At 28.8% G+C, this 14,317-nt stretch overlaps 2 protein-coding genes across 3 annotated transcripts; both read right to left on the bottom strand.

Moving 5' to 3' along the window:
• Positions 1-2,082: 2,082 nt before the first annotated feature.
• LOC101491149 (BRI1 kinase inhibitor 1) lies at positions 2,083-3,325 on the bottom strand. The gene has a single exon (XM_004501517.4). It carries the CDS (start codon positions 3,102-3,104, stop codon positions 2,205-2,207), a length of 900 nt encoding a protein of 299 aa, XP_004501574.1. The 5' UTR covers positions 3,105-3,325; the 3' UTR covers positions 2,083-2,204.
• A 6,207-nt stretch (positions 3,326-9,532) lies between these two features.
• Positions 9,533-14,124, bottom strand: LOC101491462 (probable protein phosphatase 2C 12). Of its 2 annotated transcripts, XM_012716250.3 has the most exons (10): positions 13,988-14,124; positions 13,435-13,757; positions 12,724-12,895; positions 12,177-12,330; positions 12,021-12,084; positions 11,448-11,555; positions 10,897-11,022; positions 10,545-10,777; positions 10,256-10,455; positions 9,533-10,161 (listed from the first exon to the last, which is right to left on the bottom strand). In XM_012716250.3, exons 2-10 carry the CDS (start codon positions 13,639-13,641, stop codon positions 10,136-10,138), a joined length of 1,290 nt encoding a protein of 429 aa, XP_012571704.1. In that variant the 5' UTR covers positions 13,642-13,757; positions 13,988-14,124; the 3' UTR covers positions 9,533-10,135. The 2 variants fall into 2 exon arrangements, with proteins under 2 accessions (XP_012571704.1, XP_004501576.2); XM_004501519.3 differs by lacking the exon at positions 13,988-14,124 and having other exon boundaries at positions 12,724-12,906; positions 13,435-13,634.
• Positions 14,125-14,317: the final 193 nt, after the last annotated feature.

Here is a 14,317-nt window from a genome sequence, read left to right as displayed (position 1 = left end):
TTTTTTTTAATTGTTTATTCCAAAATATGATAATTGAGATGTGATATTTAGAAACACAAAAGTTTGGACACTTTATAAAATACAATTGATGTATGTGGTGTAAGAACTGAGGAGAGAGAAAAATAATATAAAACTTAGGTATATATACATGATACAATGTTGATGTTTTCAACAAATATTTCTCATAACAATTGTATGAGTTTTTGTCTTTAAACCTAGCAACCTCTACCATACAACAACCTGAATCCAAATTTCTCCAACAAATCAATAAAATGATTTATTATATTCATGTTTTTTATGTCAAACTTACTAAAATGCAACATATATAATTACTAATTTGTCAAAATTTAACACTTGAAGGATTTAAGTATTTAAAATTAATTAATGTTTTTCAGTCGAAGGAAGATTGCTTAATATTGAAATAATTCATAATTCATTTCTTGTACTACTATTTCGAAGGAGAAATGATATTTTGGTACAAAACTTAACATCAACATTATATTTTTGTACGGTTTTTTGAATTTAATTTTATATTATACTTTCTTTTTCTTTGAATACTTTTTCTTCAAAATTGAATTTAATATTTATGTTAATTAATATAAATACAATGTGAAATATAATACTCATTTTAGTGTATTTAAATAATACATTTGTTTCCAAATTTCCAATTCCTAAGTGGCTAAGTCAGGGTAAAAGTGTTTGCAAGTGAGCTCAAATTAACGTGTCTCCGACACCTAGACACAATTAATTACACCCAAAGCTTGAAGGATTTGATAATTCAATGTTTGTTTAGAAGTTAAAACAACTCATGTGTTATATTTCAATACTTAACTAAGGAAAATATTACAAGAAATTAATATATATTTGACTTTATTAATCTTCTAAATACTCTTTACTCAATTAATTAACATGAGATTTTAGATCTCATAAATACAATTTAATTGATAATAGTAAAAACATTGATATATAAAAATTTGAGTTTGAATGATAAATTATCTATTTATCTACCTTTAAAATGTGTGAATATAATTATTAGACTAATTAAAAAAGTAAGACTTAACATTATAAAAAAATTTAAAATTTGAAATTTTTTACAAACCATAAGTCCAAGTTAAGTAAGATTATTTCTAATAAACAAAAAGTGGAATTCAATGTACAAGATTAAAATCTAAATTTACTATATTCAGAAAATTTAAACTCAACACTTTGTAAAATAAACCTAAATCCAAGAATCACACATGCAGATAAAAGTTTGTTACTTGTATTGATCTTCACACAAGTTACGTACATTTAGTTAATAATGTATATTAATTATAACTTTTATATCTCTGAATTTTGTCTCTCTTTTTTTTTTAAGAATAAACTTCATCTACCATATATTAACTTGAATGTTTTATTGTTTAAATTAGTTAACCATGCTATACATAATACTCCCTCCAATATCCCATATTTTATAAAAAGATTATAATATACTATTTATATCTACTACGTACCTTGCATATTAATTAAGTTAAAAATATATATTACTAATAGCTAACAGAATGATAGAAATTAAAAAATAATAATTAACATTATGTTAAAAATGACAGTTAAAACAGGGCAAATTTCTTACTAAAATGATACACATTTAGGGAGTAGTACTAGTAGCTAACAACTAAACTAATTGGTTAACAAATTAAATTGTGATGAATTGAATTCCAACAATTTGATTATTAATTATATTGCTTAGATTTTCTTTTGACAATATATATATATATATATATATATATATATATATATATATAAATGATATTGCTTAGTTTTGATTTTGTTACGGATTTGATTAACTAAGTTCCAATATGTATTACGGATTTATTAACAAAATGAAAGAATTTGAAGTACAAACTAAAAAGGACCTCTTATTGGACTTAATAGAAAGTTCAACTTTGAGACAAGATCTAATATATATTCATCAATTATTCAACAGACCATAATTTATTTGTACAAAATAAAAATTAATTGATTAAACATATAAAGTTTATTAATGATATTGCTTAGTTTATATTTTATAAAAAATAAATATTAATAACTAACTTAATACTATTCAAGTGTAACCAGAGATAAATTTCAGATGTAAATTAAACATTACAAAAACATAAAAAATGAAAGCTATGACAGTAAATACAAAAAAAATAAAAATATATATCTACCATTTATTATCTATATCAACAATTGATCTTATCTTGTTTTGCAATAGAACTTTTACAGTGAGCAATTGCAGCTTGAATAGCAGCTTGTAACTCTTCCATGGTACTATCATTATTATTATTACCACAAGGAATAGCACCACTTGTTGCAAGCAAAAGTCCACTATTTGTTGGTGATGTTCTCATTGAAGCTGGTGCTGAATATTCTCCTCTGCTTCCTCTTACTTCTGGCTTATTTTTTCTTATTAAGTTCCCTGAACGTGAATAAGCTTCTCCATGGAATCGATTTTTCTCTCTTTTTCCTCTGAAAAGTACTAGTGGCTGCACCATTCTTAAGTATTTTTTCAATGCATGAATCATATCATACCCAAGTTTCTTTTTTTGTTTCTCTTGATGACACCCTTTTGAATTTGAATTTCCTTTTGTTAATCCAAACAATGAGAAACTACTACTTTTGTTGTTTGATTTGTTGTAACTTTCTTCCTTTGTTCTGTTATTGTTGTTTTGTTCTCTGTTGCTGCAGCTTCCAATGTCTTTTCTTGTCTTTTCATCTTCTAGTAATAAATCTTTGATAGGGAGAGTGAAACTGTCCATGGAATTAGTCGAAAATCGAGGCGATGAAGGGAAGTGAGAGAGGAGGTGAAGAGGAAGTAAATGACCATGGAAGAAAATGTCATCAGCTGGTGATAAATCAAGTGCAAGAGAAGAAGGTTGAGGTTTGGATTTGTCATGGATTGTTGTGGAAGAAGAGTGAAGAGAGATTGTGAAGGAGAATTCATGAGAAGGTGAAGAGGAAGAAGAGGGTGATGAAGAAGGGTGTTTTGGGGATTCTAATAATTGGATTGAATGGTTGTTTTTTTCTCCTTCAAGTTGTTTTTCTATGATATTTTGTTGTTGTTGTTGTTGTTGTGTTTCCATAACGGTATTGAGGTTTTTTTTGTCTTGAAAGAGTGACAAGATTTGATGAAGTGTGTTTGAAATTGTATGGCTCTCTATAATGTTTTTTCTTTTTGGTGTGGAGAGAGAGAGAGAGAGAGAGAGATGGAAAGGTGTTGTGAATTTGTGTTTGTTGTATGGATGTTGAGAAAGGTTTCTAGGAGGGATAAGAGAACCTGAAAACAAGGAAAGGGAATGTCCTTGTCATAACTCTATTTGGACTTGGTATGCCTTTTTTTTAATACATTAGGCATTGCATCAATTAATTGATTGATTTATTTATTACTAAAAAAAATATTTATTCACATTCACTTAAATTAGTAGATATTACATTGACGAACAATAATATAATTCAAAATCGTTTTAAAAAAATAATCTATAACAAATTTATAATATTAAAGTTAATAGTAAAAAACTACAAAATATTAAAAAATGTGACAAATCTTATATATATATGTATATATGACAAAATTGTATAATACTTATATTTTTTAAATTGTAAGGTTGACGACACCGAAATCATTGATTGAATGTACATTAGATCGAAATTGATTTATCAAAACAACGAAAAAAACGTCACACTCGAATATCAAAATTACAAACAAAATGAGAGAAGAAAAACTAAATATATATAAAAACTACTTATTTAAATGAAATGAGAAAAAAAAAATAAATTAAAAAATGATTTCAGATAAAAAATAGTTTCAAATCACCTTTCTCCCATTAATGAAAAACAAGAGTTACTAAGAAGAAGGAGAAGAGGAGCTTGAAAACTAGGTTTTTTTTTTCCAAGTTAAATGTTAGCGTTTAATCAAATAATAATAATAGTAACAACAACTAATAACTAGGTTATTATTATTATTATATTTACAGGGATATATTAAGATGTAAAAAAAAAACTATGTTTGAATCCTCTATGGTATTCTATGGTGTAACATAATTGAGAATTATAAGATTAAGAGAGGTAAACTATCTCAATTTTTAATCTAATAGTTTTCAAAAATGTCAGTACCACTATACGACAGCTAGAATCTAGGTCAATAACATGTGATTAAAATGTTTTCAAACGAGTTAGTTTATTTTATAAAAAAAAAATTATTTATTGAAATAAGCTTAAATAATTTAAAGAATTTGATTTTTATAACTTCTCTAGTGTTTATATTATAAGATTAGATTAAGCAGTGAGATATTTTATCTAATTTAATTTTTTTTTATTGATGTGTAAATTTTGTGGGCAACTGAGAAAAATTAACTATAGTAGATATCAAAATTCTCTCTTAAATTTTTTAATACTATCGTATTTTTTTGAACATGATTCAAACTCAAGACATTTGATTAAATTAGAAGAGATTAGAATCATCTCATTCAAGAGTAATCTTGAATAATTAATTTAGATCGCCTTCATAGTATCTAACTGATTGTTTATGAATTTCTTGCGAGCACAATTATTGTATACGGACATTTATAACCCTCATTTACATTGTAATTATGTATATAGAAGGGTGTTGTGGGGGTGAGATTAGATTGTGTGTTAAGAAGAAGTTTGGTTAATTTGTTTTGTTGGGTCCATGTCAAGTCCAACAGCAATTGTTGTGCTGGTTTTGTTTGGAAATGAGGTCACAAAACTCCAAATTTGGCTACTAAAGGTAGACGCGATTGGCATGGCAGATTCCACTCAATTTTTTTGGATGTTTTTTCCCAATCAGTGATATGGTTTTCAGAGAATGAAGTTTCCATCATTCCATGTGATTGTGATGTACATTTATTTACAACAAGAATTAGAATAAATGAATCTATCTCAATTCATTTTAAGCCGACTAAGTGTCACTCAAGTGGTAGTTGCAAGTTGATAAACAAAGATCTAGATTATTTAAACCAAATTCAAAAATATATTATAACTAAGCTTTTGAGTTTCAATCTTGAATGTGCACCAAAGTTACACAATTCTTTGATTACCTGTATCACAAAGTTATAGAACAATACTATCTATCAAATTAATTTTAAAATCTTTCACTTATGAAAAAATATGTACCTATAATTTCATCATTTTTTATATTATCTGTAAATTTCAAATAAGAAACTAATGGGAGTAGTTTTAAAAATTAAGATGATGAAGATTAAATACCAAAAGTGCAATTCCTTTAATAAGTACAATTCAATAGAAAAAGGTATGTAATAATCCAAAAGATATCCTAAAATAATTCACCACTGTGCAAACAAATCCTAGTTAAAGGAATATACAAAACAGGATAAAGTATATATAATCACCCAAATAAATGCAAATAATTTATTTATTTACTTTTATCTATAGACGAGATAATAACTACTACAAAAAAATTTATATACAGAAGTGCGAACTTCAACTTAACAATATCATCATTTATCAATCAAATTAAAATTTGAATACCACAAATATTTTATTTAGTTTTATAAAAAAAGAAGAGAGTAGGAGCCGGAGGACCATCACTCATCGTCCAGCTGTTGGGAATTATTGACTTCACCCATTCACAAATCATTCATTGATGAGCACGAAAGTTCAATGAAACAGAACAACTAATGTCGTTTAGGGGGAATATCATGTGATTGTGAGCCCCAACACCTTAGTGTGTGTATATATCAACCTATCTAAATCTCTCACTATATATGTATACATGTATGTAATTCCACAAAAACATATATATTGACTACTAGTCATATATAGACCTGAAATTTAAAAAATGCGAATGAAGAAAATATATGAAAAAAGTAGTTACATCATCATGTACGTATAAATTTTATTGAGAATACAAAAACGTTTAAATGAAATGGATCGAACCTTTTTTAATTTATTCAGAAGTTTTAGATTTGAATTCAATTATAAAAAATACAATAATTAAAAACAACTCTATTCAATTTAAGAGTATGCATAGATGGTAATCAATATAGAACGATTAAAATAGGTTCATTGTAGCTATATAGGTTGTGGGGGTGGTAATAGACCCACACACACGTGTATATACGAGAGTGGTCCATTGAAAGGAATTTTGTATATGCATGGCTAAGGTCAACATCTTAATCATGGAGCCATTATTTGGTTGGATTGAAGTAACCTCACAACTTTCATTGCTCAAATATAATAATTGTTTTCTAAATTTTTCATCTTTGCTTTTCGTGACCGGAGAGATATAAAAGAGAACGTGGTATAAAACAAATATTTCACGATCGAACAACATAGAGATTCTTTTTTGTGGCAAAATTAACAAATTATTTTCTGTCTTTCATATTAGCCATTTAATATCTTTGATCAATCCATTTTTCCTCATAAATATGGCCAGTCTTAGGACAAACAGTCAATCAGCAAGCACATCAACAATAACCTTCTTGGGTCAATTAATTTAAGAGTTTAATTGATGGTTCACTTTTTTATACATGCATTTAGTTATATCTCATCACAAAGATACTTGTAGAGAAATTTTATGAACTACAATAAAGTGGCGTAATAATGAGATATTATTAAATGTACATGTAATATTTTTAATATAATAGATCATTTCACCTTACACTTTCCCTTCCACATTTTTCTTTTTCATTTTAACTAGCTGTGATCTTTCTCATAATTCGTTAAGAAAATATGATTGCAGCTTCATCTCGTATGTGTGCACATACCTAAAAACAATCATTGACTGGAATTACAACAATTGCTCTATACATAAATAGATCCATAAATCCATCGAACAATGGGCCAAATGAAAATTAATAATAAATTTTACATAGAATTAAATTACAATTGTTATTTTTCTAATTAAGAAAATAAAACAAAATAGTTGTATAATATATAAATAAATAAATAACATGATACATGATGATTATTAAATAATATGTAATAGTGCGTAATATATGTAATAATAGTTAAATAATATATTTATAATAAATGATTATTATTATAAATTAATATAAAGCATATCTAGGTAATTTTACATGAGAGAGAGGGAGGGGCTCAATCCATCTAGGGGCTCACCGGTGAATCTGTCTCTAAAAAAGATCAACAAATAATATAATTAATCGAACTCTTAAGTAAATAAGTATGACGTAGGTGTACTTGGAAGCTTCTTTTTCTATCCTCACATTTATTTTAGGAGTACACTTTTAAACAAAAACACAATTTTAAACCGTGTGAAACGAACACATGTAGTTTTCTAAAACCTAAAGGAATAAAAATAATTTCCGATGTAGAGTAGTTAGCTTTGTTGAACGTGTGTGTTAGCCATGTGCATCACATGTAAAAGTCCAAGTTAACACGGATATATGCTAGAAAGAATTATGGAAATATACACAAGATAGCATATTCTTTATAAGATTTATAGGTGTATCCCATTCCCATACTTTAACACTCCTACCCCACAATTCAGTATTGATCATTCTCTTGTGTTTTTTTGTCTGAGTTAAATTTGTCGTAAACTATTATTTTTTTATAAATGATATTTGTTTGTCCACAATAAATAGTCCATTTATGATGCTTATTTCTTCAAATATACACTTTAAATAGTAGTTTTCCGTGAACAAAATAAAATATATTTGTTAATCGTAAATTTCTGTTTATGGTATATATTAAAAAATATAAATTAATTATTAAATAAATATCAATATTATTAAATTACAGAAGAGTTTGAGGGAAAGATGAGTTTGGTGTGCAAACTGGACGCCTACGGTGGCCGCAAAATAGAGTTCGAGATGAGAGAACTGGAATTTGAGATAGTATTTAAAATCAACTTATTTATTCTACAAAACTTTGAATATATATTTTTGGTTTTAAAAGATATTATTTAAAAACGACTTTGCATATATTTGAGTAGCGCATCATATTGAAAAATTTAATATCTTAGTTATAACATTAAAAAATTTCAAGTTTATAATTAATGCCTTGGTATTCAAAATTTAAATGATTATAATTAAAATAAAACATGGCATATAAAAAGTTATTTTTTGCTGTAAAATTTTATGCGCATAAAACTGCAGATATAATCATTTATTAATCTATAATATATCTCAAGATACATATATATTTTATATTTGACAATTAACTAATTGTTAGTGTAAAATAATTTAGTATTGAAATTATATAGTATTTATCGCTTATGATTAAAACAAATCATAACTTATAAAAATGTTGCTATAAAATTTACGATACAAATGTTTAAAAGAATATTTTGTATATAATAATAATAATAATAATAATAATAATAATAATAATAATAATAATAATAATAATAATAATAATAATAAAATATTAACTCATATTTGTTAGACTTAAATATAATTTTAATTATTTATATTTTAATAAATATTCGTTTTAATCCTTTATATTTTTTGAATTTAAATGTATCTTTGACCTTTGTAATTATATTTTTATTTTATTTTGATAATCGTGAGTTTTTTTTGTTTGATTAACATCCTGATAAATATAGTTTCATTTTAATATAATTCTTCCATCCAATTTTTGTTACAAAAATTGTAATTTAAAACATAATCATCATCATAATTCTCATCACCATCACCAACATCTTCATCTATTTGAGATTCATCACCATAGTTAAATTCAAATTTATTTTTACCATAATCTTTTTATTTGTCTGGTGATACTTGTTGGATAATAGTAGGTTCTAAAGTTCACTCTCAATCAGAGTTTTTCTTATTGGCATGGAGATTAAGAGATTTTAGAAGAATAAATGAAAATGTCCAAAAATAAAAGTAGAATTTAGTTGTAGAAAGAGAAATGACATATAAGAAAGTCCAAGTACTAATCCTAGACCTAATAATGAAGAAGAATTTATGGTTTTTAAAGAAAGAAGACCAAAACATTTGAGATTAATTTTAACTTAAAAAAAATTATAATTTAATTATATTTTTATTTTTTTTTGGACTAAAATATGGTTATGTTTTAATAATATTATAATTTTTATAATAAAAATTAGATGAAATAACTATTTTAAAATAAAACTATATTAACAAAAGAAAAAAAATTTACGAGAACTAAAATAAATAAATAAAAAGTTATAATTACAAAAACCAAAGACATATTCAATCATATTCTTTTATAGACCCTTTCAAATAGTTGTATAATTATTATGAAGAACTCTTGAAGTTCAATCTTAGATCAATTATAAAATTATATAATAAAATACAATAAATCAGATCCCTCTGCATAACTTTTTCTTTTCTAAATTCTAATTGTAACTCCTCTACAAAGAGACAATATTGTTTGCTACTAATATTTCCCTCTCTCCTTACAAATTAACCACTGACAGTGACGTTTATCCATAAAATATAGTGAATGTTTGTGCTGCGTAATTACTAGCGACACCTTTTATAGAAATAATCCCATGCCATTATTCCTAACTGTGCATCTAACAGATCCAAAGAAACAAGGAAACTGGGCTGTAAGAAACATTCACTATTTCTAGTCATTTATATTACAAAATGTTAATATTCGTTTTGGTAAAAGGAACTAACAGAATGTAATGCTACAACAATAAATCATTCAGAAGGCTCAATGTACGTCTAATCTATTACTGGGTTTGTGGAATTGGTCTGTGATGTCTAAATAAACTTCTTATTGCGTAATACAGCAAGGGTTCTTCCATTTAAGATCCATTTTGTGATTTGACAAGATCCATATACAAATGAACGGATCTAGAAACAAAAAAGGAATATAAGACAAAGAATGAATCACCTCCGACATCATGTTGTGCATTCCAACTTTTAACAGAACCTTTCGACACGCTAGTGTGGTACATATTCCACATTTCCAAGTCACAGAAATATTCTAACAGGTTGGCTATTGTTAGTCTCCTGTCTCTGTACATTGAAAAACACATGAAAATCCATATGAACAATCTAAGAAGATTTCAAAATGAATTCGTATTCTGAGAAGCCCCCGAGGAAATAAAGGGAGTCACAGTCGCTTGGAAGTTTGACATTCGCGTTTTATGAACAATCTTTGTCACTCTCAAAATGCATATGTACATGATAATTCATTAGTCACTTCCACTGCTAAGTCTATCTGAAAGCAATAAATTAAAGGAGGGAATTAAATTATGGACACATACAACTCAAGGCATCAATGGATATATAAATGGGGAAGAGTTATAAAAAACCTGAGGTTCGTTTCCCTTCCATGGCTTCTTTCTTCTCTTGGCAACTTAAACAAAGGAAAGGTCCATCCCAGGGACGCAATTTTCCTGGTTTATCTGTACCTTCATGTACTGAAATACCCTCCCCAGGTTTAATCTCTATTTGACACACTGCACACACGAACAACTTGAACATGTTGCAGAGTGGATATTTTGTTTCTAACCTGCAGCTCGGACAAAGATGTTTCCATGTCAAGAGATACAAATAGAGAGCAAGATGCAAACGTTAACAACGCTAATAACATAATCAAACCTTTCTGAAAGCATAGCAGATCCTTCTTCGTATAGTTCCTGTACTATATCTGGTTCAACGTATTCTTTTTCAATATATGGTGACTGAGAGGATTTTTTGCGAAAAATGGCTTTCAACATTCCTTTGACCGGTCTCTTTAGTGTTGGTACAGAAGTAGGTGGCTTCTCCTGGGGTAATATGTCGACCACGATGCAGGTTGTGTCGTCTCTAAGTCCCTTTGCTTGCAGAGATTCCTGAAGAAAGAAAAAGCACAGGAATAAACGGTTGAAATAAGTTAACACATAAGTGACATTTGTGCCAAGGTGAAACTAGAAGATTCAAAAATTATTCAAAGGATGTCTGTCGAGCATACTTTTACAATATGTGGTGCGGCAGCCTCCGCTGACATCCCACGACAACAATCAAGGACCATTTCTGCAGTTAGAGCATCCCAGACTCCATCACTGCAGATAATAAGCCTTCCTCCAGCAGTGGAAAGCTGTATAAACCAAAACAAAGGAATTAGAATAATTAAGACAAAAATATCTTGTCAATTTCCTAAGAGGAAATGGCTAAAAAGTATTCAGTATATCCTATCAATGACTTAGAAATGCAAGTATTAAATGAATTTCACATAACTACTTAGTTTTCCATTAAATTACTTTCATTTTTGTTTCATCAATTAGTGTTCAAGATTAGTATGTTCAGAAAACGAAAGGACTTGCAGCAATTAAAAAAGAAAGATTCAATTTTGACTTTTAAAAGGCAGTACTTAATCTTATGAAAGTTCAGTTGCTCTTTTTAAGAGGGTAGAAAAATCATGCTGTAAAGAAGCTATCTGTAACTGTGATACAGAGATTAAAACAACATGAAACAAAAATAAGCCCTATATTGCTGCATGTGCAAGGGATATCATTGACCAACCTTCACTTGCTTTACATATGGTACAGGGACAATAAATTCGCCAACATCCATATCACCAATGGATCGAGAGAGACACAAGCCACCAGGCCAACATCTCAACGGACCAACCTATAACAGTCGTTAACCTAGTCAGGAAAATAAATTTGATACAAATACAAATTTCTCCTACAAAAATATTAATGAATCATAACAGGAGATAATCTAAATATTATCAAATATAGCCAGTACAACATCAAAAGTGTAAACAATTTTCTTAAAAGATTATAAAATTTAATGACCTAGACCTATATGATTAGTACTTTTAAGTAAAAATACATTATCCTATTACTAGCATCAATTATCTAGCCTCTTGATTCTCTATGATACGATTGACCTAATTTACTTTTGACTATCTGTTTATGTAGTTTATCTGTTAAAGCATTGTACACAAGAAATAAAAAATAGTATTACAAGAGACATCAAACCCATTCTACAAGCCATTGCTTTGTTGATTTTAGTAGTAGTGGTTTTTGTTGTTTTTTTCTTGGGCCAATACCATCAGAGATAAAAGGGATAAGTTTAATGGAAATGTACCTCTGCACCTCCACCTGTATTTAGCCGACCAACTTCACCTCCACTAGAACTGATGCGCACCCTCCTGTGGAAGAAAAAGAAAGGATGAGACTTTATTTCAATGTAACGGAGCAATTCCAGACAGTTGCTCACCAAAATATTCCACTAAAAACTTACTCCTCTTCATTGGTTTCTAGTCGATGATCTGCTGACAAGTCATGACTCCCACCTTCAGAAGGTTCAAGTACGCAACGGGAATCACCAACAGATGCAACTGTTATAACCCATCCTTCTATAATCACAAAGGTTACAGTTGTTCCAGATGTCCTTGCTGTAAAAGTGAAGATAATAAATTTGCATATCAACATATACCTTAAGAAAAAAATAACAAAAAATTCATAAATTCAGAGGTACAGGAATTTATGAACTTTTCATAATTTTGACATTCGGAATTACACAGACAAAAAAGAACAGGGCAAGTAGCAGACACCAATGGAGGTTAAAAAAATATTATCAAGGTTTCACAATACCAACATGTTCAACATGCATCAACCTGTTTTTTTTTTCTTCCTTTATTCTTTAAATTTTTACTCTGAGAATTGGAAAGAAGTTACTTTGATACTATTATTACGTTATTCATATGAAAAATTCCAGATGGAATTTATGAACTTGCCTCATAAACAAATATTTAATGGAGGCAAGATCATGTAATTATTAGCCATACCTTTCTGTTGAAAATCTTTATCAGTTTTTACAAAGCCAGCAACCAAAGCCCTGGGCAATGCTGCTACCCACTCATCTCTGTTGAGATCTGGAGGAATGGCACATAAAACATTGTTCAGAAGATTCTCCTTGGCATAAATAGCAGCAGCAGATCCATTGTGTCCATCAAATAGCTGTAAATTTTCTGCATCAGAAAATGCAACAAGAGAAAAAAACATGCCCAAGTAAAGAAAGATATGGCATTTCTGAGTCAAAATATATGCGATCACTGCTTAAAAGGCTACACCATTCTCGATAACCAACTAAAAAAAGTGAATTAGGAGAAATCACAATTGCTTTCTAAAAAATAACTCAGCAATATGGCCCTCCATGTAAATAGAGGCGTTGTACACAATTCACTAAATTATTTCGCATTTAGACCGTTTAAATCTGCAATGAACTAAAAGGCAAATAAATCATAGAATCAAATTTAAGTTAATTTGTAAGTCAACAACATAGTAGTTCAGTTTCTTTTCACCCAATCATTTACTTTTCTCGATCATCATGCCATGCCAAAATCATAAGACATAAAAACACATTGACTTTTGAAACCCCCCAATCGCATAAATATTTGCTGATCAATTACAATACAATCCATCACATGAGAATTTAAAAACCAAAATAAATAAATAAAAAAGCACGATTTGTTGAGTTTATTTAGAAAGAAACATACCCCAAAAACAGAATACGTAGAAACACCATCTGCCACAACTCTTTGGCATTCGGTCTTTAGTAAAATGAAATCCTCTCCTTTCTTGTTCTCACTAGCATGGCCATAAACAACTACCATATCAGGTTTCTCGATTTTCTCATTCGCCAATTCACGCTTCAAGAGAACCGAAAGGGGAACGGATTTTTGGTGTTCACTCCGACCAGACATTGTTCCTTCCGATCAACCTTAATTTCTTCAATTTAAGACAAAACCAGATTCCTCAACAACACGTTTTGCTTCAATTTAATTCTTCCCGAAATCGTTTCTTCGGTTACAACAAAATCCTAAATTAGAAAACGAATCAACAATGATAAATATTAACAGCGCTAATTCCGACGCTACTATAGCATTTTTTATTATGAAAAGAGATTGCAATGTACACCGTGAGGTTATGTGTACAATGCAATGGAGAAAAATGAAATTATAAAAACGGTTATGTCAATGAGTTAGTTAGTTAAATGAATTGGAAGATGGTTGAAAAATGCGAAGAAATAGGAAGAAATAGAAAAAATACTTGAAAATGGAACAAAAAGAGGTTAAGAGTAGCGATCAGGCGCAAAAGTATTGAGATGCGTTGAAATGCCGTGGTTGAAAAACGTTGATCGGTTCTGCAAAACTTGCATCGTTGGGAGAGAGAGAAAGAGAAAGAGGTTCTGAGATATAAAGACAATAAATAAAGCACAAAATGAACGAAAGAAAGAAATAATGCTTTTTTTTTCTTTGCCTAGAAAAACGAGATAAATAAACAGTGAAATTAAATGACTCGCCCAAACGCATCGTTTCTTTTCTCGGCGCGAGCTGTTTTTTGGAGCCAGCCAGCGACCGTAGGGGCCCAGTCAATATC

The sequence above is a fragment of the Cicer arietinum genome, chromosome 5 (assembly GCF_000331145.2).
Source record: "Cicer arietinum cultivar CDC Frontier isolate Library 1 chromosome 5, Cicar.CDCFrontier_v2.0, whole genome shotgun sequence".
NCBI lineage: Eukaryota > Viridiplantae > Streptophyta > Magnoliopsida > Fabales > Fabaceae > Cicer > Cicer arietinum.
The sequence above is the reverse complement of the archived record's forward strand: the minus strand, read 5'-3'. Positions and strand labels throughout refer to the sequence as shown.